The sequence below is a fragment of the Chinchilla lanigera genome, unplaced genomic scaffold (genome assembly GCF_000276665.1).
Source record: "Chinchilla lanigera isolate Chin_1 unplaced genomic scaffold, ChiLan1.0 scaffold00327, whole genome shotgun sequence".
NCBI lineage: Eukaryota > Metazoa > Chordata > Mammalia > Rodentia > Chinchillidae > Chinchilla > Chinchilla lanigera.
In genome coordinates this window covers 5,689-30,484 of record NW_004955728.1, presented here as the reverse complement: position 1 = coordinate 30,484, position 24,796 = coordinate 5,689, and the positions used below count along the sequence as shown (strand labels likewise).

General features: G+C 52.2%; 3 protein-coding genes and 1 pseudogene across 3 annotated transcripts; 2 read left to right on the top strand and 2 right to left on the bottom strand.

Moving 5' to 3' along the window:
* Positions 1 to 3,453: 3,453 nt before the first annotated feature.
* Positions 3,454 to 4,464, top strand: LOC102023653 (keratin-associated protein 10-9-like). Its single transcript, XM_005415077.1, has one exon. It carries the CDS (start codon positions 3,489 to 3,491, stop codon positions 4,200 to 4,202), a length of 714 nt encoding a protein of 237 aa, XP_005415134.1. The 5' UTR covers positions 3,454 to 3,488; the 3' UTR covers positions 4,203 to 4,464.
* A 7,894-nt stretch (positions 4,465 to 12,358) lies between these two features.
* Positions 12,359 to 13,326, bottom strand: LOC102023967 (keratin-associated protein 10-1-like). Its single transcript, XM_005415078.2, has one exon. It carries the CDS (start codon positions 13,285 to 13,287, stop codon positions 12,592 to 12,594), a length of 696 nt encoding a protein of 231 aa, XP_005415135.1. The 5' UTR covers positions 13,288 to 13,326; the 3' UTR covers positions 12,359 to 12,591.
* Positions 13,327 to 16,417: 3,091 nt separating this feature from the next.
* On the bottom strand, positions 16,418 to 16,811 carry LOC102024297 (annotated as a pseudogene).
* Positions 16,812 to 20,982: 4,171 nt separating this feature from the next.
* On the top strand, positions 20,983 to 22,128 carry LOC102024634 (keratin-associated protein 10-11-like). The gene has a single exon (XM_005415079.1). The coding sequence runs from the start codon at positions 21,026 to 21,028 to the stop codon at positions 21,659 to 21,661; it is 636 nt and encodes a 211-aa protein (XP_005415136.1). The 5' UTR covers positions 20,983 to 21,025; the 3' UTR covers positions 21,662 to 22,128.
* Positions 22,129 to 24,796: the final 2,668 nt, after the last annotated feature.

Below are 24,796 nucleotides of genomic sequence, written 5' to 3'. Positions count from 1 at the left end.
GCAAAGACCTTTTAATAGGGAGGAATTAGTCTCTGACAAATGGTGTTGGGACAACTGGATGTGAAAGAGTGAAACTGGGCTGGGAGTGAGGCTCAGTGGTAGAGTTCTTGTCTTGCATGCGCAAGGCCCTGAGCTCAATCTCCAGTACCACAAAAGAAAGAAAGAAAGAAACTAGACCCTACCTCACACCATGTGCAAAAACTAACTCAAATGGACCTGAGACTTAAATATAAGCACCACATGCCCCGCTGGAGGCGCCTGCAGGAGTCATCATGAGCCACCCTGAATCCTAAACACGAGCTCATGCTTATCGACTGGGCACTGCCCCAGGACTCGTGTTTCTGTGTGTCTGCATGTGGCGGGTGTTTTATGTGTGTGTGGGCATGTGTTTGTGCCCACATGTGTAGTATGGGTGTATATCTGTGTTTATATGCATGTACATCTGTGTGTATGTTCTATGTGCGTGGTGTGGGTGTCTGTGTGTCTATGTATGTACATCTGTGTGGTTGCATGGTGTGTGTGTGTGTGTGTGTGTGTGTGTGCCTGTGCATCTCTGTGGGGTATGGGGTGTCTGTGTGTAGGAATGCGAAGACAAATGCCACGGGTCCCCACCTCCCAGGCCAGTAGGGAGGAGAAGGGGTGGGGGGGCGGCTGCACGCCAGGAAGGCGGCCTCCCCTCTTCCTCCAATCCTCCTCCCTAGAAGCAGAATCACCAGGACAACCTTATGCCACCCAGGGTGACCCACACTCTGCCTGCACACGGCCAGTGCCTTATCTCATTACCCAGCAAGGCAGCAAGGCAAGCACTCTCCTTCCCGGGTGCAGAGGGCTTTGACAGATGCCTGCTGGGCACGTCGCGATCAGCCTACCCTCTGCACGCGCTGCTCTCGGGAACATCACAAAGGAAAATCAGGGCAACCAACATGTAGAGACAAAGCACTACTGACCTTGGGTGGAAGGCTGGGAACCTTCAAGGTCACGACGATGGAAAACTCCTCGGGAAAGAGGTCGCATCTGGAGAAAATCCTCGAGGCAGGGAAACTCACTGTGCGGGGCGCGGCAGCCGAGAGCTGCAGGCCCCGCACGCCCTGCGCCTGTGTCATCTTGATTTTGCCCACGGCGCCATTCACAGGGACCACCTCTGCCAGGATGTCCAGGGGACGCAGGTCTGTGTCAAAGACAGCACAGGTGGGTTAGGCAGGGCAGCGGGGAGGTGACGGCCTGGGACGGGACGCCTATGCGGCGGTCTGTCCTGGGCATCTCCTGCGTTTCAGTGTGAAAGCTGATCCAGCGACCATGTCGGCCCTCACTAACAGTGATGGCTAATACAGCCAGAAGGACACAGAAGAGGGGACGACACACGCGTGCCTGGCGACAACAACGGCACTACAGATGGGCAGCACGGCTGCGGCCTCCTTGCACAGGAGCTGCTTCTCCGAGGATGTCTGCCCCGGGCTGGTTCCGCCCTGCGATTGGTCCTGCTTCTCACCACCCTCTGCAGCCCTCCTTGTACCTGGACAGATCCCTTGCTCCCCTCCCCGAGTCCGCTGCAGGGGACCCTGCCCAAGCGCATGCCCAAGCCCATGTGCTCTGCTGGTGGTGCCCGCAGGGGTGTTGGGACGACAGTCAGCACCCTTTCAGGGCAGGTCGCTGAGGGGTCAGCACGCCCACGAGAGTCGGGGTGGCAGTGGGGCCTGGGCCTGAAGCACACAGCGTCCCTTGCAGGGCTGCAGCCTGCCCTGGTGGCAGGTGTGCCTGGAGGCCCTGTCCGTGCTGCACTGCCCAGCGCCCCAGGCACTCTGTCCCTTGGGAGAGCAGTGGCCTGCCAGCTGCCAGGGCTGCTCCCTGGGGCGCTGCTGCAGGGGAGCAAGCAGAGAGGCGGCAGCAGGCAGGAGGCAGAGCCCAAAGAGAGGCTGGGGCAGAGCCTCGAGAGCCCTTTTTCCTCCATCAAATCAAAGAACTGCAGACCAGGTCCCCCGAGGAGAGGGAGGGGCTGCTGGGCAGAGGTTGACACAGAAACGAGGGATTTGTGAGGACTCAGGGTCGCCCCCAAACCCTGGGCCACGGCAGAGGGAAAAACAGCGACATCCCGGAACCAGACAAGCCCGCGTCCTTGTTCTGGCCACAGCCCGCTGTGGGATTCGCCCTGACACAATAACTACAGCTCACGGCCAGAAAACGCGGGCCGGGCCCAAAGGAGGGGCGTTAGCAGAAACAGCGCTCTGCTCAAGCGTCCAGATCCCGAAGGACCGGGGAAGGCTGGGGGCTTGCGGCTGGCAAACACTGGAGGGACCGCGGCGCAGTGCCCGTGGGGTCCTCCAGGGGGCGCTGCGTCAGAGCTGAATCCTGCCTCAGTGGATCACCCTGGATCTGGCAACAGACCATGAGTACGTCCTGGACAACACCATGGAAAAAAAGAAAAAAGATGAAAAGCAAAAGTGAAAAAAAAAACCCACCATGAGAAGCCATGTGGGCTCTCATGGGCACTTACCACCACTCCAACAATGGTAATTTGGTAAAATGTGAAAGGTCACCCCATGCACTGAAGCCATGTCTACACACGCATGTGCTTTGGGACCCACATCCTGCAGCCCTGGTTCCTGTCCTCACCAGCTCTGGACTGGAGTCCGTGGGCAGGTAACAGCCACACACTGAGCTGTCTTCCCCCAGAGCACATGAGTGCTCCCCTGACCCCAGTGTCTGTAAGGTGACCTTGGGGACAGGGCCGTGCAGAGGATCGGGTCAAACGAGGCGTGGGCGGGCTCTGGTCCGGCCTGACTGTCCTTAGGAGGCGCAACTCAGACACAGTGACACAGGGCAGAGACCGAGTGGAGACGGAGGCCCATATGAGCCAGGGACAGTGGCAGTGGCCGTGACACCAGGAGCCAGGACAGGCCCTCCCTCAGCCACGAGGGGACTGCTGCCCTGACCCCTGAACTTGGACTTCTGACCTCCAGGCTGAGGCTGGAGTTCGTTCAACTTGACACACAAGCACACGACCCACACGACTTGCACTCAGAAACCACGTAAGCGTCCTTCTCTGCCCTGGGCAGGACCCGGGTCAGCAGCCCAGGAAGCAAAGCTGGCAGAGACCACGGGCCACGTGCTCCTGTGCCCAGCACCCGCAGTCATGGGGGAGGGGAGGGGAGGTTGGCCCAATAGCACTGTGTAGAAACCCACAGGTCCCACAGCTTCCCCTGATTTGCTCTCAGACAAAAAGTTAGGACCCCCACGCTGCCCCAGTCCTCTCTGGGGTTGTGATCTCAGCGACAAGACAGGCCACAGAGTGATGGCTGCTGTTTGCCTCCAGGAAGCAGCTGGGAACACACAAGGAAGGAGGAAGGAGGAAGGAGGAAGTTGTGGGGCCTGAACAAGGACAGGACAGTGCCACCAGGGAGGAGGATAAAAGGCCCAGAGACTTCTGCTTCACACACTCACACTCACTCACTCACACTCACACACTCACACCTCCCCAGCCCGACCCCGCCATGGCCGCCTCCACCATGTCCGTCTGCTCCAGTGCTTGCACCGAGCCCTGGCAGGTGGACGACTGCCCAGAGAGCTGCTGCGAGCCCCCCTGCTGTGAGCCCAGCTGCTGCCAGCCCAGCTGCTGCCAGCCCAGCTGCTGCACCTCAGCCCCCTGCCTGAGCCTCATCTGCACCCCATGCTGCCAGTCAGGCTGCACCAGCTCCTGCACGCCCACGTGCTGCCAGCAGTCCAGCTGCCAGCCGGCTTGCTGCTCCTCCTCCTGCCAGCCATCCTGCTGCGTGCCGGCTTGTTGCACACCTGTCTGCTGCACACCTGTCTGCTGCAAGCCTGTCTGCTGCACACCTGTCTGCTGCAAGCCTGTCTGCTGCACGCCTTCCTGCTCCGGTGCCTCCTCCTCCTGCTGCCAGCAATCTAGCTGCCAGCCGGCTTGCTGCTCCTCCTGCTCCCCCTGCCAACCATCCTGCTGCACACCTGTCTGCTGCACACCTGTGTGCTGCAAGCCCATCTGCTGCACGCCCTCCTGCTCCTCCGTGTCCCTGCTCTGCCGCCCCGTGTGCAGACCCTCCTGCTGTGTGCCCACCTCCTCCTGCTGCACCTCCTTCTGCCAGCCCAGCTGCTGCTGCCCGGCCTCCTCCGTGTCCCTGCTCTGCCGCCCTGCCTGCTCCCGCCCGGCCTGCTGCAAGCTCTCCTTGGGCCAGAAGTCCTGCTGTTGATTTGCTAACTGACCTTCAGGTCAGCAGGCTCGGGTTCCCCCTAGAAGCTGGCAGCCATGTCTGCACTGCTGTCACGCTTACACCCTGTCCTGGTGTTGCTTGTCCAGCCTGCTGTGGGCTGAAGGATCCTGAGAGGTTAAAGGTCTGTGCTTAGTGCCGCTGCCCTTGTAAGGGATTCTAATATCCCGCGGCAGTGCTCACCCTCCTTCACCCACCTCCTTGTGTATTTGAGCAAACTGATCAATAAAGGCCCTTGACTGAACTCGCCCTGGGTTCCTGTCCCTAGCTGTGTCCCCAGCTGGACCACATGGCCACATTTTCTCCCTTTTTACACTGCGCTGTGCTTCCTCAGGGTCCTGTGTGCCACCCTGCTCCCAGGGCAGCACGGCTCCCGGTTTGGACTGACGGCAGAGGGTGCACGTGGGCTTTGCAGGCCTTTGCCCCTCTGAGATCATTGTGCCTTTGCCATTGTCCACATCACAGCTCTGGTCACTTTGCCTTTGTAACTCCCCTCTCACATGCTGCCTGCCACCCATGAGCAGCACCTTCCTCCAGCAGGAGCACATCCAGGTCGCCTGAAATCGTCCCGTGGGCTCTGCTGATGCCGCTGGTGCCACATGGGCAGTAGAGGCCAGGTGTCCTTGTCCACACCGCAGGAGCTCCATCTCCCTTGGCCTCTCTGAGTTCTGAGTTCTGCTGGGTCTGGATAATGAGAGCCTGTCAGCTCTCTGTGTGTGGCTGTTACAGCAGAGCAAGGACTTGGTGACTTGACGACCCTGGGGCCAACTGGAGGGGCTGGAGCAGGAAGTATGATGTTTCAAGAAGGCTTTGAGGGTTGTGTCTGGAATGAAGAAGTGCTGGGACTGCTGGAGAAGTCCTGTCCCCATCCCTGCCCTAGCAGGGAGCTCAGTGGCCACAGGGTGGGGGACGGTGCATGCCCAGTGCCTGCCCCACTGGTGACCTGGTTCCAGGCAGAAGGGAAGGCACTGCTTGCACCCAGGCACAGGTGGCCATCAGCCACACAACTCTGCTCCCTGTGCTTTGGACAGAGTTAAAAACAGTTTGGGAGGCCACAGACTGTGCTGCAGAGTCCCGGAGCCACTAGTGAGCCTCTCCCCTCCCAGCCTCTCCTAGGCCAGCCCTGCTCTGCAGAGGAGCAGGAAGTTTCTGGAATACCAGGGGAGTGCGACCCATGAGAAACCCAGCCTCGGAACCGACCCCACCAGCAGGCGGCTTGGGGCTCAGCTCACGAGCCCTGCTTTACAAATGTGGAACTCCCATGGGTAGTTCATCGATGAGAGCTGTCACCTGGGTTCTCACTGGCTTAACAACAGCACAGGGGGTGGTGCTGAGACCGCGGTGTCCCCAGATGCCATCCGTGCTAGAGGCTCATCCTTAGCATGGAGCTGCTTGGAGCTGGCAAACCTCCAGGAGGACCTTGTGGGAAGCCTCTTGCTATGTGAGGTGTGAGGGGTGGCAGCACCCCACGACGTCTCGCTCTGTCTCACCCCTCCACCCCCGTGAACACCTCCTCTGCAGTCCCGGTGATTTGCTGCCCTGGGGCCAGTGACCGCGACCTCACAAACCATGAACCAAAGAAGCCCGTTCTCTCTGGAAGCTGATTCTCCTGGGGTTTGTTACACAATAGGGAGCCAGCAGACACAAGTGGTGACTGGGACATAAAACCACACTGTGCCCAAGGCCAGCTTGACCCCTTGAAGACTTGGCGATGGTCACCAGGGACCAGCAAGAGTGCCCCAAAGACCCATACCCTCTGCTTCCCCAGGCCTGACCCCCGCCCCTCATCCCAGCCGGTCCTTTAATCAGGGCTGACTCTGACTCTGAAGGCTGCTATCACCACATGGAGCATTCACCTCACTTGTGTCTGGACTCCCGTCTTCCCATCTCGTTGCTCAAGATGACGTCATTCAACACATTTAAACTGGGGATAGTTGAGGGCCCACGACGAAGCACCTTTCATCTGGCTTTAGACTCTATGTGGCCCCTCTGGTCCTAAGTTCCCCTTCCATGCAGTCATGAGGACATGTGGGCAGTGGGGAGTCCAGTCAGGCTCCTCCCACCCATGCTCACCCACCTCCTGGACTCTGTCTCCAGCCTGGTCTCAACCCACCCCATAGAGCTTTTAAGTGGGATCCACCCATTTACCACAGAGTCTGTGGAGGCAGAGCACACTGTCTTGGGTGGGACCGGGGCTGTGACATTTGTCGTGGAGACCAGAGGCCTGAGGAGCTGGGCTGAGGTCATGTGTCCTTATGGAGGACCCTGGGCAGCAGGTGTCTCGGGTGGCTGTGGGCTGGTGGAAGTGGATTCTGTGGGGGATGCATCACCATCCCAGATTCCTGGGGAACGTATCACTTCTGAAGGGCCAGGAGGTGTTTGGGTTCCGGATCCCCAGACAGGGGGCCTCTCTGACCCGCAGACGCATCAGAGTGATCTCATGAGAGTCACGCCCTGTGCAAACACTAATCCTACCCTGCAATCAAGGCTTGAGTCTGCTCCCCGATCCCCAGAAACAAGCACAGTAGCCCTGGGAGGCCCAAGCTGTTTCCAGGGAAAGTGGGAGGGGAATTGGTGCTCATTTGTGGGGAGAAATTTGGTACCACTCCGGGCCCTGGTGACTGGGCGTAGGATGAGGACACTGCAGCCCACGACCAAGGCATGAAGCAAACCAGCCAGCAGGGGCAGTCAGAGGAATCAGCAACAGAAGAGCAGAGACAGTCATGGTGACGCACAGGGAGCTGGAAGGAAATGGGAGAAGTGCTGGACTCTGCTGCTCTTCCCCACACAGGCTGTGGGCTTGCTGATCCCATCCCCTTCCCCTACCATGGGCTGGGACACCTTGCTTCGGCCCCTTTCCTGTGCCCTCCATCGGGCCCAGACGACTTGCTTCGATGTCCTCCCTGGAGGTCTAGAGGTCACTCTTCCCTACTCCACTCCAACATGGTGCAGCCTGACTGCTAGCCTGGCTTCTCCCCCCGGCATCCGACATCATCTGCTGTCAATAGGACTGCTAGCAGAGCTGCATTTTGCCGACTCACAATTTCCATCTGAATCAAGCAAAAGAACCCTAGGTGGATTGGCAACAAGAGAAAACAGGAACTTAAAGAGGAGAGGGTGGGGAACCAAGTGGAGCTGAGGCACAGAACACAGCAATCAAAATTAAGATGAACTTCAAGATGACACAACACAGGAGTCAATGTCCACCGAAGATGCCGCAGCTATCCAAACCAAAGGACAGTCGGAAAATAAAGCACTTAAAAGAGTTGTCAGAGCACTGGGGCCTAGGGCACATACAGAACACATAGGTGTTGAGGCAGACATGCGCATGGGGCCCAGACAAACGAGGATGAGGGCAGGAGAAACACTTAAAGGTAAGATGATCAGGCATTTGTCACCGGATTTGATACCCTTGGGGTTTTTTTGTTTGTTTTATTTTGGTCACTTTCCAGGCACGGGCACAAAACACTCAACTACAAGTTAATGGAGGCGGGGTTTAATTTGACTCCGGATTTCAGGGACTTCAGGCCATGGCCTGCTGGCTCCAAGGTGGAACATCATGGTGGAAGGGTGTGGTGGGGGAAAGCTGCTCACCTCTTGGCAGTGCAGAAGCACCTTTGTTTTAAAACCCAAATATGTGAATAGTCTGCAGTGTTCCTTCTGCTTCTGTAAACAGGCTTGCTAGCCACAAGAGACACCGGACGTACAAGCTGCACCTGGCCCATTTCTGTTTCCAGTTTGCTCCTGTATTTGTAAAGTTCCACTCATTCACAAAAGAACACCACCTTACCCAATAAATGGTATAAAAGTAGTTTCCTATACTAGCTCGGGGCTCAGACTTTGGAGTACACAGCTCCTCCGAGCCCACTGCTGTAATAAGGCTTGGATCCCTTCACTTCTGAGTGCTGCTTTATTTCTTCACCTCCAATAAACCTAAAATTGCAATAACAGCAGCAGGAAGCACAGAGAGAAGGGAGGAGCCGGCAACAGGCCTCCTCACAGCACGTTCAGTTACCGAGCTCATCAAGGGATGAATCCGCTGAAGAACACAACGCCTCAACGATACAGTCACCATCCCAAAGCCCCTGAACACATGAAACTTCTGGGGACATTCTAGAACTAAGCCATAACAATTGGTACGTGGGGCTGGGGATTTAGCTCAGTGGCACAGCGCCTGCCTGGCAAGCGCAAGGTCATGAGTTCGATTCCCAGTACCAGAAAACAAAACAATTGGTACGTGTATGGAAAAACCATGATAGGCCAACCTGTGAATGCACACTTGCATGATATTCCACGTACAAGATCAGAGAGCACGTTCTGTTGAGTGTGCACAAAAATAAATCACCAGCTAAGCCTTAAAGCAAACTGCAGCACATTCAAGAGGACTTAAACAGAGTATGATGTTTCTCCACAACAAACTGAGAAATCAGTAACAGAAAGATATTTGGGGAATCACCACATCTTTGGAAACCAAACAGTACGTTTAAAAATAACCTGTGATTCTGAGAAATCACAATGGAAACCCAGAAATATTTTGAACAAAATGAAAGTAGAATCATCACATTTTGAAATTTGTGGGACAAAAGTAACACAGTGCTGAGAAGAACACATACAGCTTTAATTGCTTCTCCTGGTAAAAAGGGAAGGCCTAGGGTCAACAGTCAAGGTATCTATAGTAAGAAGGGGTCAAAGAGCACAGGCTGTGCCCCCAAATAAACAGATAGAAGGAAATAACCAGAGCTACCAAACAGAAAATGGACACGGTGAATGGAACCCAATCTAGAATTTTGGAAAAAAAAGACCAGTAAGATGGGCAATTTTCCAGATTTACCAGTGATGAACAAGAAGGAAGAAATAGTTTACCAATACCAGGAATGAAGAAAGGGTCACCTCTCCCCACTCTATGGGCACTAAGAAGACAACAGAAAACACCACAAACAACTTCATGCCCATACATTCAGCAGCTTCAGTGAAACAGGTATATAACTGGGAAGATACAAAGGATAAAAACTCATAGAAGGAAAAAAGAAAATCTGCATAGATCTCTGTCAGTGGAAAAGGTTCGACCTATAATTAAAACCCTTATCACAAAGAACACGCCGGTCTCAAATGGCTGTGCTGTTGCGTCCTGAGTGTTTATTGAAGAAATAACTTAGGGTCATCCAAGCTGTTTCAGAAAACAGTAGAGGAAGGAAACCTTCCCACCTTCTTCCAAGACCAGCACATCCAGTACAAAAGGAACACAGGAGAAAAGGGAACTGCAGACCTGTGTGTCTTGTGAACAGAGATGAAGTTCTTAACAGAACATCAGCAAATTGACTCCAGCGCTGAGCAGAAAGGGTAATGCTCAAGGCTACGTGGGTTTTATGTCTGCAGTGTGAGGTTGGCTTAACATTAAAAAGTGCATCAATGTGCCTTACTTACTATTTTAATAAATAAAAAGAAAAAGCACTGTGATCATTTTCCCAGATGCAAAAAGGGCATTTGATAAAAATTCAACATCTGTGAATAGCAGCACAGTTTGTAATAGCTAAATCTTGGGAACAGCCCAAATGCCCATCAACTGAGCATGGATAGAGAGGTTTGTTTTTTAATACAGTAGAGTACTACTCAGTCATAAAGAAGGATAAACTAGAGACATATCTTGCTAAATGGATGCACCTTGAGACCATACTCTGAAGGGAAATAAATCAGACACGTGTAAATATCACACTGTCTCTCTGGTGTGAGAAGGGAAACTGTAAATAAGCACCAAAATGTATAATGGATACTGTGAAATAGGAAGAAAATGTTCAAATGGGAAGGGAAACTAGAGAAAGGGGCGGAGGAAAGGAAGGAAAGGAAAAGAAAGAAATGAGAAAAGAAGGAAAAAATGGACACTACTTTTGTAAATAAGGAGGAGAAAAGGGGTTGAAGGGAGGGGAAGGGAATGGGAAAAAAGGAGGAATCAAGATATATCATGTACAGGTACAAATTCCCTATGAATGTGATTTTATGTATATCTAAGTTGTAACAACAAACTTAATAAAAATTAAACCCCAGAAAACCAGAAATAAAAGGGAACTTCTATTACTCTATGATGAAAGACTCTCCCCAAGACCAGAACAGGCAGAAATATCTGCCCGCCATTTCTATTCCCCATGGTATCCTGGTCCTTAACACCACAATACAGCAAGAAAAGACACAAAAGCTCTGTGGATGTGAATGGAAAAAGATTCAGTCAACGTGATTCTGGGCTAAGAAAATCCCAAGGAATAGACAGGAAGGCTGCTGGGATTCATAAATGAACTGAGCAACTTACAGACACAAGGTCAGACACAGACCCAGTGGACTTGTGCATGGTAGCCATCAACAGTTGGAAATAAACAAAGCATTAACTAAAACATTAAAAAGGAAGTAATAGACAAAACATGTACAAGGTCAATATACTAAACATGAAAAAATATTGCAGAAAAACATTAAAGAAATCCTAAGTGACTGGAGAGATAGATGAGTATCGTGGTCATGGGTTGGAAGATGAAACTGTGTTCAATTCTTCCCAAAATGATCTACAGATTTAACGTAATCTCAGTCAAATCCCAATGAGCTTTTCTGTCAAAATCAGTGAGGTGATTAAAAAAAAATCTATGGGGAAGTATAAAGGGGCCAAAACAGTCAAATAATTTTGAAGAAGAAAAACAGAATTGGAGAATTTGTATTCTTTGATTTTAAGATTTAATGAAAATCCACACGGAGGGAGACAGCTTGTGCTGTGGGATAGAGGAACAGAATGGAATAGAGCCCCCGAGATGGACCACACGCCCCGCACACCCACCCCACACACTCATCCCACAGCCCAGCGGCTGAGGCTATCCACGGGTGAAGGGCCGTCACAGCTCACCCAGGGCTACGCCAGAAGCACTGAAAGCAAGCTAGCAGACAGTGACACTGGAAACACCTGACGTCGGCTTGAAGAGACCTGCGTGGCCTTGGCCCGAGCAGAAATTTTTTAGATAGGGTCCCTGAAGAGAACGGGATAAGCAGGACCTCGAAAAATGTACATTTCAGTCTCCAACACTGTTGGGAAAGCAAAGAGCCGGGCCAGTGAAGGGGAGGGGAGACACATGCTGACATGTGACAGCTGCTGGCATGCAGACCACATGGAGGGTGTTGTCACACCTTAACAGGGCCTCAAGCAGCCTGACTTAAGAACAGCGGGCGGAGGGTTTGAGCGACACCCGAGAAGACACGCGAGCGGCTCCAAGCCCGTGAGGAGGGACTCCGCATACCGCGTCCTCATAGCGCACGCGACACTGTGCTCGGTGCCCCTGCTCAGCCGGAGACGCACGGCCCTGGTGTGATGAAGCAGCCGGATCACTGCAGCTCCCACCCACCACGCATGGGCCCAGGGAGCAGCACCGCTGTTTGGAAACCACTTGGGGTTCACTGGGAGTTAAACACGCGTAGACCCCGACCCGGCAGTGCCACCCCTCTTGTCCGTCCCAGAGAACCGCAAACACTGGCTCACACACCATCCCGAGCACCGGCACTCAGAGAGCTGAACTACCAGCCCGCTGGAGACCACGCCCGACAGAGGTGGGACACGCAACCAGAACAAAAGGGACACTCAGGTCTCCAGAGAAAAGGCAGAGCGGAGACTGTCGGGGCTCCTTGGCTGGGGGACTCGAGGCACTGAGGCCTGGTGATGTGTGACTGCTTGGCGAGCAGAGGCCGCAGGATGCAGACTGCCTTCAAGCCACAGCCAGCCCGAGGGTAAAGCAGGCACCTTGATTATACACATGAGGACCTTGATGGAGGCAACCCTAAACCAGTATGGGAGAGAGGAGAGGGAGAAGTCTTGCCCGGGACACCGGGCGCTGGGGAGGGCTTGGGGTGGGAAGCGTGGGGCGGGCAGGCACCAGCAGGGGGCAGCAGGGCTCTCCCGTCAGGGCATCCACAGGGACACCTCCGGAAGCCCAGGGATAGGCTGAGCAGGACCAAGTCCTTCTGGACATGGGGTCCTAGGTAACCACTAGGAGAGTGAGCCACTGTCCCTTGTGACTTCTCAGCTAAGTCCCTAGCTCCTAGGAGTATCCATGGTTGGAGGAGACCCGGGGCTGCCCAGACCGTGTGTCCCCAGGAACACGAGAGGCGGAGAATCGGGTGACGGGAAGTTTATTGACACTGTGAGGAGCTGACAGGGGGAGGTTCAGGGCAGGTTTCAGCAGAGGACCCGGAGGGAGGGGTCAGGGCAGCACAGTGGATAGGGTGGGGAGGCCCTGTCCTCAGGGGAAGGGCATCTGCTAATGCAGGTCAGGACCAGGCTGAGGGGTGCAGTGAGGGCCCTGGCCTTGGGTGACCTGAGCCTGCCGGCCCTGGGGGATGAGGACAGTCAGCAGCAGGACTTCTGGCCCAAGGAGAGGCCACAGCAGGCCGGGCGGGAGCAGGCGGGGCGGCAGAGCAGGGACATGCAGGAGGATGGGCGGCAGCAGCTGGGCTGGCAGGAGGAGGTGCAGCAGGAGGAGGCTGGCACACAGCAGGTGGGTCTGCACACGGGGCGGCAGAGCAGGGACACGGAGGAGCAGGAGGGCGTGCAGCAGACAGGCTTGTAGCAGACAGGTGTACAGCAGACAGGCTTGCAGCACACAGGTGTGCAGCAGGCAGGTGTGCAGCAGGATGACTGGCAGGGAGAGCAAGAGCAGCAAGCCGGCTGGCAGCAGGAGGAGGAGGTGCCTGAGCAGGTGGGTGTGCAGCAGACAGGCGTGCAGCAAACAGGTGTGCAGCAGACAGGCTTGCAGCAGACAGGTGTGCAGCAAGCTGGCACGCAGCAGGATGGCTGGCAGGAGGAGGAGCAGCAAGCCGGCTGGCAGCTGGACTGCTGGCAGCACGTGGGCGTGCAGGAGCTGGTGCAGCCTGACTGGCAGCATGGGGTGCAGATGAGGCTCAGGCAGGGGGCTGAGGTGCAGCAGCTGGGCTGGCAGCAGCTGGGCTCACAGCAGGAGGGCTCGCAGCAGCTCTCTGGGCAGTCGTCCATCTGCCAGGGCTCGGTGCAAGCGCTGGAGCAGACGGACATGGTGGAGGCGGCCATGGCGGGGTCGGGTTGGTGAGGAGTGAGTGAGTGTGTGAGTGAGTGAGTTGTGTGTGTGTAGATGCTGGGCTCCAGGCGTGCAGTCTTTTATATTCAGCCTGGCCATGTTCCTGCACGCAGTGTGACAGCTTCCTTCCTTGTTTGGGTGCGAGCCTGAGAGCGCTTGTTGTGCCGTGTGTTTATTGGTGTCACGTTTGGTGCTGAGTGTCACTCATGCTGTCCATTCCCAAGCACACCAGAGTCTGTGGCTGCATCCCTCTCCAGGCTGTGCCATGATGTGTGCTTCAGCTACAGCACCCAGAGGACTCTGGAATGTACACTGAGCTAAAGCACATGACCGCAGGGACACTTAGAGGTGGGGGTGGGGTGGCGTGGTCCTCGTTCTGTCTCGGTAGTAACAGCAGCAAAGCGTATGCTGAGCTTGAGCTCGTGCACGTGTTTCCAAGGTGACCACAGAAGGAACAGCAAAAATCTGCTTGTCAGAAATTAGATTTAAAGAATCAAGTATTCCAGTGGAAAAAATAGAGTTAACATAGAGTTAACCAAAGTTAACATAACCAAAGTTAATCTGGATACAAATAGGATCACACGATGATTGGAAGAGAGAGGTTCTGTGTGTGATGGACAGGAAGGGTGGCGTGGTAGGACCTTGCAGTGATTACGTCCAACTAAACAGCTGGGGTGACTGAGAGGTTAGAGAACGTAGACTTCAGCAAAAAGAGCAGTGAGAGAAGATGGCATTTCATGATGTTAGAAAGATCAGGCCACGCGTGATGACTCTAACCTCACGTGTACCTAGTAACCACGGAGAACATGAAAGAAAAGCTTGGCACAGCTGAAGTGGAAGGAGGGCTGGTGAAGTCACATCGGCGATGAAACCATCGTCAGAGTGGGGAAGGCTGTGTCGAGTCTGGAGTAAAAATATGGAAAACATAAAACACCAACAGGTAAACCTAATTACATAAAAGGGGAAAACACATAATAAACACAGTCCAAAGAGACACGGTCAGAAACACGTGTGGTGCTTCACCTTGTCCTCAAAGAGTGAACGTAAATTTTGACAACATAACCGAAGATGAGCTCAGTGTACAGACAGAAGTGACGGAGATGGGTGTTTCTGAAGCAGGAGACGGGCTCAGACCCTCCAGGCAACAGGAGACCAATGCACCCATCACGCCAAACCATTTTTTTCACACACCAAACCAGAAAGGCAGGAGCGTTGCTGCCGCAGATGGGTCTGCAGGTGCCCCTCTGCAGCAGGGTGCAGGGCTTGCATGAACTCAGCGGGGTCCTCCTTGGCACTTCATACCCTCACTGGGCATGCGTGTACCACCCAGGATGCTCTGTCTTGAAGGAACACAGGGGGGTGGATGATGTTACACTGGGTGGCCCTCTGGGGAGGACTCTCCCTTGGGGTGGTGAGGACCCATGCAGTGGGCAGCCTCAGGAGGGGCCGCCTGGGAGGATGAGGGGCTGCCTGGGAGGACACAGGGCAGCCTCCCATCAGCAGCCATGAGAACTGAGGCACACAGTCTGCCAGCCTGCAGGGAGTCATGAGGCCTCCCCAGTGGAAACTTCAGATGAGGCCGTGGGAGCTGGGAGGGGACACAGGTGACAGGCAGCAGAAAGGTCCTCACATAGTCACAGGAAAGGAGCTCCTGCTCCATTAAGTTTAAAATAAACAAGGTGGGCAGAGCATGAAAATTCATGTTTTAAAGATTTGTACACACAGAGGAGAAAAAATGGCAGATGGGCAGGAAAATACAGCCTCTCCTGGACCCCAAACCCAGACACCTGGAAAACAGCAACTTGGTGAAGAGAAAAAGAGAGGTAGATCTCCAGGAACTGGGAGGGAGCTGACGGGGGAACTAGAAACTCCAGAGAAGAGGGAGAAATGGAGTAGAGCGCCCTGACAGGGAGCCAGCCTCTGCAAAGCTCGTCCGCTCCTGCAGAGGCGAGCCTGGGTCTGCAGGTGCAAGCTAAGCCCAGAGGGGATCGGCAGCTCAAGAAAAACAACAGACTGGGCCAGCAGCACTGCCCTCAAGAAAAGTCCACCACGAAAGTGACCTGAGAGCAACTCCTTCCACACGGCAGGCTGGGTTTGGGGAAGAAATGCAGCACAGCAGCCACCACACTTGGGAGGACGGTTTAACCAGGGGCCACTTTGGGAAGGGGTTAATTGTGTAGACTGAGCCACAGAATAACCTCACTTCCAGGTTTCCAGGGTCACCCTACCAGAGACAGAGTGGAAGGTGGCCACAAGAGATGCATGGAGAGGGTGCAGGCTAGACAGCGGCCTGAGAATTTCAGCTCAGGCTGGGAAGGACACCGGGCCCAGCCTCCATGCTGAAAAGTCAGGTCTGGTGTTATAGCCTTCAGAGGTGGCTGAAAGTGCCGGCGTTAAACCCAGCAATGTGCTTGAACCACTGTCCTGCTGCCTATATCCGTGACGGACATCGGTGGTCTGGTTGCTCTCCCCTCCTATAAATGTGAGGAGGACACGCCACAGGTTGAACAACTGCCACAGCCTGAGGTGTAGGGCGGGTCATAAAGACGGGTGGAGAAAACTGTGACTTGCTGGATTTCAAGACTGAAGGTTCTGAAATGAAGCTGCTCTTTCAAAAGCACAGAGGAGTTTTGTTCTAGACTCATTTATTTTCTCTTCTTCATCAATTTTTTGGAGTTATTTCCTTGTTTGTTTTTTGTTCTGTTTTCCCTTTTCTTTTTTCCTCTTGTTTGTCCTTTTCTGCTTTTATGTAATTCTATTAATTTCATTTTACTCCCTGATGTGATTACTTCCCTCGCTTTCTTATCTCCTTATCTTTTCTGCAGAGGCAAGCCTGGGTCTTCTTGGGGGTGCTGGGAGCCCAGCTCAGGACCGCGCGCTTGCCAGTAGGTGCTGTGCCGCTCACTAAATCCCCAGCCCCTGCTCATCTTTCCTTTCTTTATCTTTCACATTCTTCAACTTTTACTTCTTTCATTCTCCTGTTTCCCACCTCATTACTGTTGAGCTTTATTGATCCTTAGATATTTAGTTAACTCCATGCTACCATATTTTTGAAGTTTTTACAGTTTATTAATCCTCTCATGAAAAAAGTCACAGTCACCACAGACAAACGCTGCAGAATCCTTACTGCTGCGGCTTTCCGCCAGCACCAGCGTTAGCCTTTGTGGTGGCCCTGACTCTCTTCCTGCTGTTCTTGCGTTCCTTCCGCTGCTTTCTTGAGGCCTGTTTCTTCTCACACAGGCCGTGTTGCAAGTCTATGTTTGGGCTCGTTTTTCTTCACATAATCCACGGAATCGTAAATCATGCCAAAGCCAGTGGTCTTGCCACCACTAAAATGGGTTCCGAACCCAAACACAAAAATGGCATCCGCCGCTGTCTTGTACATTTTGGCGACTTTTTCCCGAATTTCTGTCTTAGGTCCTGTTACTTTCCCAGGGTGAAGGACATCAATGACCGTTTGTTTCCTTTGAAGTAGTCGGTTGGTCATGAACTTCTGGGTTCAGGTAGTTAGTGTCATTCATGATGGCAGCAGATCCTCAGACAGCCAGGGAGGAAAAAGCTATGCTACTGTTGTTGAATTCTTTTTTATTGATAGTGATGGTACAGTTGTTGTATTTGGTAGATATTTCTTATGTGTCAGTATTTGGTTTGTCTTCATGTTTACATTATCATTGCAAATCTCTTCTATCAAGAGTGCTACAGTGATAGCTTTTATTAGTTCATATGGTGTGTTAATACCCAGTTTGTCTTGGACCCTATTATTATTTATGATTTTGTTGCTATTCCCATAATGGCATAGTTGTTGCCATTAATATTTCTTACCAATTAATTAGTTTTTGCCAATATATGGTTTGCTTCTGTGTCATCAACAATACTTTGCTGTTCATTTTTGGGAAACAGGGTGCTAGGCAAGCTACACTGCACCCTCCCCTCCCAGATTAATGGAGATGGTCAGATTTTGTGACGGGGGCATGTCACAGAAGAAGCCAAGGAAGAAAGGAGCAGTTTAGAGAATCAAATGACAATGCCAGTACAACACAGCAGAACTTATGGGACACAGTGACGGCAGTCCTAAAAGGGAAGTTTATAGCTGTGAATGTCCACGTCAGAAAAACAAAGAGAGTCCAAATAAATAACTCAATGATGCACCTCAAATGGTTAGAAAAACAAGATCCACCCAAGTCCAAAGCTAGTACAGGAAGGGAATTCTAAAGATCAGAGCAAACGTTAATGGAACTGAGACTGAAAAAGAAATACAAAGAATCAATGAACCAAAGAGCTCATTCTTTGAAAGATAAACAAAACAGACAAACCCTTACCCAATCGTACCAAAAAGAAAAGACACGAATCAATGCAATTACAAGTGAAAGAGGTGAAATCACAATGGACACCACTGAAATCCATAAGATTATTAGCAACTGTGTCACAAAACTGTGTGCCAATAAATTGGAGAACTCAGAAGAAATGGATAGATTACTAGATACACATGAAGCACCAAAACTAAAACAAGAAGATGCAAAAATCCAGAATAATTTAATAACAGGTAATGAAACTGAAGTAGTAATTTAAAAAGCTAGCAGCTAAGAAAAGTCAATAGATTCACCACTAAATTTTACAAGAACTTCAGGGAACTTCTAATGCCAATATTCCCCAGACTCTTTTTTTTTTTTGTGCTGGAAATTGAACTCAGGACTTTGTGCTTGCCAAGCAGGCGGCTTGTGCCTCTGAGCTATATCCCCAGCCCTTCCTCAGACTCTTTAATGAATTCCAAAGGGAAGGAGTACTCTTAAAGTCATCCTTGGAAGCTATCATTACCCTGATTGTAAAACCAGACAAGGTTCCAACCAAAAAAGAGAACTGTAGGCTAATCTCTTTCATGAATATAGATACAAAAATCTCAACCAGACACTGGAAAATAGAATGTAACACATCATCAAAAAGACTACGCACCCCTCCAAAAAATCGTACTTTATGACAAAGTAGGTTTCGTCCCAGGGATGCAAGGATGGTTCAACAAATGCTAATCAATAAATACAATACATCACATAAACAGAAGCAAGGACAAACATAACATGATCATCTCATTAGATTTAGGAAAAACCTTTGATAAAAATCCTGAAGGAAATAGGTACAGAATCACCTCATCTCCATCTGGTAAAAGCTATTCTGACAAACATATTCTCAGCATTGCATTAAATATGGAAAAGCCAGTTGCTTTCCCTGTAAAATTAGGAACAAGGCAAGGGTGTCCACTATCACCTCTGCTGTTCAATATAACATTTGAAACATTAGCCAGGCCAGTCAGGCAAGAGAAAGACATAAAAAGGATGTGCATAGGAAAGTAAGAAGTCAAATTATCATTACTAGTGGGTGATATGATCCTCTGCATAGAAGACCCCCAAAATACCAACAGATTATTAAATTAATAATTAAATTCAGCAGTGTAGCAGGATACAAAATCAACTGACAGAAACCAATAGCATTTCTCAACACTAATAATGAACTTACCAAAAAATAAATTAGGAAAACTATACCACTTATAATATCATCAAGAAAAATTAATTATTTAGTAATTAACCTAAGTAAGGAAACAAAAGACCTGGGCAATGAAAGCTACAGTATTTTTGAGAGGAGAAAAAGAGGATTTCAGTCAATGGAAAGATATCCCCTGTTCCTGGGTAGGTACAACCAATATTGTCAGAATGGTGAGGCTACCAAACCTGATATATAGATTTAATGCAGTCTTAATGAAAATACCAACAGCATTCTCTCATAACCAGAGAAAACAATCCTAAAATTCATATAGAACCAGAAGAGACCCAGAATAGCTGGCCTTCAGAAAAATGCAAATTAAGACAACACTGAGATTCTATCTTACTTCAGAAAAAACGGCCATCACCAGGAAATCAACAAATGCTGGTAAAGCTAAGGGGGAAGAAGAGCCCTTCTACATTTGGTGGGTATGCAAACTCATACAACAAGTATGGAAATCAGTATAGAGATTCCTAAAAACACTAAAACTAGAAATTCTGTTTGACCCAGCTATTTGCCTTTGAGGTATCTTCCCAAAAGAGAAAGACATCATATTACGGAGATCCATGCACTCCCATATTTATAGCAGCACAACTCATAATAGCTAAATCTTGGAAGCAGCCTATATGTCCAGCAACAGATGAATGGACAAGGGAGATGTGATATTTACACACAATGGAAGACTACTTTGGCATAAGGCAGGATAAACTTGAGCTATCTGTGGGAAAATGGATGCACCTTAAGTCCATCAAGTTAAGTGAAGTAAATCAGACACACAAAGTGTAAATAAAATAAAGAGCTAGATAAAAGATACATAAAAGTAAACAGGCAGATGGAGCTTCTGCTAAAAGGAAAGGAAACAAGATATGCAGGGAGGGTAAGGAAGGAAAGGAGAAAGGGATGAAAAATGATTAAGACGTGTTGTGTACATGACCAACTCCCCACACGGAATATAATCATTACATACTGCAAATATGTAGTTATAAGAAGAAAAATCACAAAATAAATAAGGTTACTGAGGCTTTTTTCCTGTTTAGCCCATGGGCTCTCCTGGGGGAAGCTCAGCATACCCTTGGAATGAAGGCATCTTCTGTTGTGGTTGGAATGAATATCATTTGCATGTTCACTGCTTTTAGATTGTAGTTCAAGTCTTCTGCACTCTTGCTGGTCTAGTTGATCCATTAACATTGTGGATTAGGTATTAAAATGTTAAAAGCGACACACACAGAGACATACATGTGTGTTCACATATGTGTTACATGTATCCGTAGAAACACAGAGCGTGGAGGGGTAGATGGATGATAGATATTTACGGAGATGATAGATAGGTGTGGAGGTGGTGGTAGGTACGTGCTAGACAGATGACAGAAAGATAATCAATGCCTGGTGGAGAGATAATAGAAGCATAGGCACACAGATAAGTGGATAGAGACAGGTGATAGATGATCAACTGAGAGAGACAGCTGACGGATAAGTAGATGACAGTGGATGGATGCACGGTAAAGAGATGACAGATATAAACCTCGATGATGGGGGGTAAGTGGACAAGTGGGCAGATGGACAGACAGAAAACAGATACAGTGACCCTCACCATTCGTGGGTTCTGTGCCCATGATACAGTCTTCTGCCCAGGCACGTGGTCAGGGACAGAGGGCGAGGTGTCGAAGGAGGAGAGGTGTGCAGAGCCTGGGCAGGGCTCGGAGCACAGCCTCAGCCCCTTCCCGGCCACGTGGCCCTCAACTCTGGATTCTCCTCATCAAGTGACAAATACCCTGTGGTAAGCACAGGGTGGGGTCGCTGGGTGAAGGGTTAGGGCCCAGGGCAACACTTCCCCAGAGCCGCTTCCTGCAGAGGTCCTGGGGCTGCCTGTCCAGAGGAGGAATATGTTTCAGCAGCCCCAGACAGCTGAGGCACAATGCAGCATGTGACGACCCAGCCCTCAGCGCTCTCAGACCTGGATGGGCCCTGGCTGCCCGTTTCCTGCTCCTGGATGGACGCAGCAGGAGATTAACGAGCCAGACACACTGAAAACAAACATCCCTGATGACAGCAGTGCTGGGTCAACAACAAGGAAGGAGAGGCCGGGGACACGGGCACAGGGAGAGGATAAAAGCCCAGAGCCCACACCTCACACAGCACTCACACTCACTCACTCACTCACTCACTCACTCACTCACACCTCCCCAGCCCGACCCCGCCATGGCCGCCTCCACCATGTCCGTCTGCTCCAGTGCTTGCACCGAGCCCTGGCAGGTGGACGACTGCCCAGAGAGCTGCTGCGAGCCCCCCTGCTGTGAGCCCAGCTGCTGCCAGCCCAGCTGCTGCACCTCAGCCCCCTGCCTGAGCCTCATCTGCACCCCATGCTGCCAGTCAGGCTGCACCAGCTCCTGCACGCCCACGTGCTGCCAGCAGTCCAGCTGCCAGCCGTCCTGCTGTGTCCTTGCCTGCTGCAAGCCCGTCTGCTGCACACCTGTCTGCTGCAAGCCCGTCTGCTGCACGCCCATCTGCTCAGGCACCTCCTCCTCCTGCTGCCAGCAGCCTAGCTGCCAGCCAGCTTGCTGCTCCTCCCCCTGCCAGCCGTCCTGCTGTGTGCCTGTCTGCTGCACACCCGTCTGCTGCAAGCCTGTCTGCTGCACGCCCTCCTGCTCCTCCGTGTCCCTGCTCTGCCGCCCCGTGTGCAGACCCGCCTGCTGTGTGCCCGCCTCCTCCTGCTGCACCTCCTCCTGCCAGCCCAGCTGCTGCCAACCAGCCTCCTCCGTGTCCCTGCTCTGCCGCCCCGCCTGCCCCCGCCCGGCCTGCTGTGGCCTCTCCTTGGGCCAGAAGTCCAGCTGCTGAAGGAACTCTTGGAAGATCACTGCCCCCGTCCCCCTGGCCTCTTTACTATATCCTCACAGTGGCCACAGCCCCTTCTTCCAGGCCTTCCCGTGGGTGTGGTGGTCACTTGGGATCTACTCTAGGAACAGCCTCGTCTACGTGTGAAGTCCTCAGTCGTCAGTCCTGGCCCTCCCTGTGCTGTGGGCAGTGAGCCTCTGCCGCAGCTGGACGTTGCCTGGAGGCCTGGCTGCAGACAAGCCAGGCTGGGGACACTGATGGATCTGCTCTTCAGTGCTGTCCTTGAGGTCCAGAAGCGGTGTCTGTCATTGTCCTGGGGAGCCCAGCTCTTCTTCCGGGCTCTGAGCCTCTGCCCCCCAACTTTCTAATAAATCTCGCCCCTGGTGCCTCTGACCCGCTCATTCCTGTGCTCGTCCTTTGGCTGCCTAGTGGTCGCCAACCTGGCCAGCCCACGTGGCCACACCTTAACAGTGTCTTGGAAGCCTGCCATGCTGGCCATGGCATGCCCCTCAGAGGAACACAGGGCATTGTGAGCCCATGGCTTAGGGCGACTCTCTGGAGAGCCCGTTAGGCTGTGCAAGAAAGCAAGGTCACCCTTGGCTGGCACCTGGGAACTTGGATTTTAGAACAGACTCCTTGGGGACACCTCCTTCCCTCTGGCCAACTGGAGCTTGGGGACCTGCTGGCTGAGGTGCCTCCAGGACCAGCTCCTGAGAAAACCCTAGGTGCCCAGTCCCTGACAGGCTCCCTGGTGGATGTCACCCCGCAGGTCAATGCTCCTCCCTGAGGAACCTGGCCCATCCCACAGCTCCCACCAGGAAGGACACCAGAAGATGTGCCCAGCGCCCTGGACTTGACCCACACTCCCGCTCTGCCAGGGGCACCATCTCTTCCTGGGCTTGTGGGCCACCAGGCTCGGCCTCGTGCTGCAGCTTAGGGCCATGGAGCTGTCAGTCTAGTCAACGTGCACAGGTTGCAACGTCCCTGCCAGCCCACAGCCTCCTGGAGTCTCTCTGCTCTCTCTCCCCTGCTGCAGTGCCTTGGGGACATGTGTGGAAAGAGAGAACAGCAGGCAGAGGGGCCACAGGGACAGGAAGAGGAGCAACAGCTCTGGGTCTTAAGGCACAGAGATGTCCGCTCTGGCTGGTTTGGCAGCTGACAGCAGAGACCTTCATTAACACCATCTGACTGATGAAGGACTCGGATTCTGAATCAGTGATGAAAACAAATGCATAAAAGAAGCACATCATAGAGTGGGTTCCCCGTGGTCAAATGCCGTCCAAGAGGCACCTTGTCCCCCAAGATGGAGACAGCGCGAATTAAAGTGAAGTGGGGATGCAGAAACGGTTTGGTCTCATGGCACCAGGCTGCTATGGCTGTGGGCAAGGGTGTCCATTGCTCGAGCAGGCTGGTAAGGCGGGAAGCAGGCTGGTAGCCGTGGGAGCGTCCCTTGCTCTGGTCTGCACTCCTGGGAGACCCGCTGGTGTGCACAGGACAGGAGTGCAAGTCACCTGGCAGCCTCCCTGGATACGTGCTGGGTGCTGACCCTCGCCTGCCTCGCCACGCGGTGGGGGGGCAGCATGTCACAGAGGAGCCCACGGAGGAGCCCACGGAGGAGCCCAAGTGTGGGCGGCAGGAGGGACTGAGCCAGACAAAGGGATCGGAGTGGGGCTGAAGAGCCGTGTGGAGTGGAAGGAAGTCAAGTTGCGGTGGGCACCTGTGGAATAATACAGATCTGAAGGCTGAAACGCACAAAGCCACACTCCGTCTCGTGGCTGTGAACACCTCTGTTAACACTATGGGCCCTGGGAAGGACACCCACACAGCGGTTTCCTGTGCACACAGGGTGCCCCCGTGACACTGGCCCATGTGCCTAGGGCTAGGTGTGCCAAGGCGGGCGGTGGGCGTGGTGCTTGCTTTACTGTTGTCTATGCTTTTCTGTTGCTGAACTATTTTGCAATAAAAATACTATCTAGCAAGGTCAAAGGGTGTTATACGGACCATATCCTGCGACTGAGAAGAACTCGCGACAAGCAGAGAACGCTTCCTTCTGGAAATCCGAGGTGCTCTCCTGAGTGGATGGGCAAGTTAAGTGGAACCCAGACCCTCAGGAAATGAGCAAGATGCACTGAACCTCAGAGCCTGCGGGGTCTGGGTAACCAGTACTCAGAGAAAAACTCAGTCCTCAAAGATAAACAGTAGAAACCAAGCAAGATTGATAAAAACTAGATTTCAATTCAGAAAATTATACAAATTCCCCCAAAAGAAATGAACAAAAGGAACCTAACCAATTAAAAAGGAATAGGAAGCGTGCCAAATTGAAGCCCTTTAAAAAGGTCTATGAAAATACAGATGTTGGCAAATCTAAGAGAAGTAACAAAAATTAAATGTGTTGAAATAAAACAGCGGTATTTGACAGAAAAATCTTAATAATGAAATATTTAAATTGGTACAGGTTGTAGATAAAGAAAATTTTAAATTATGAGGAAAAATGTGTTGCTCAGCCAACACAACTAAAGTATAGATGAAAAGGATAAATTTATGGGAAAATATGACCACTGAAACTGAAGCAAGAAAGGGTGAAAAGATGAACACGCAGAGGGTCCCGGAGGAGCCTGAGCCGCGAGGGGCTGTCCCTGCGGCTTGGATACCAGCGTCGCACACTCGCAGACAAATCGCGGGGAGGCCCAGGAGAGTGCTCGGGTACACGCCAGCCAGGCACCTCACTCACAGTCAGGGTGCCGCTGCCAAAGGTGTTTGAGCGGGGGCAACCCACATCTAGGCGGGAGAGGAAGCCCTGGGCCTCTGCCTCCCCCGCAGGAAGATGCAGTGAAGTCCTTGTAAGGTCAGACACCAGCAAGCCGGCAGGTCCCCGCTGCTTCCTACCTCGCGTGCCTTTCCTGCCCGCCGCTGGGGCACGGAGTCCAGGCACCGTGCGGAGTGGAAGTGGGAAGTGATTGCATCTTTGTCCATTCCTGATCGCCGAGCAAGAGCCGTCGCCTTTACTCCACTGAGTACGACCCCAGCGGCAGTCTTGTTGCATACGGGGGTTTTTGAGAATTTTTGGTGATCATATGGGTCTGTCCTTCGGTTCGTTAATATGGTGTAACATATTTATTGATCTCTATATGCTGAATC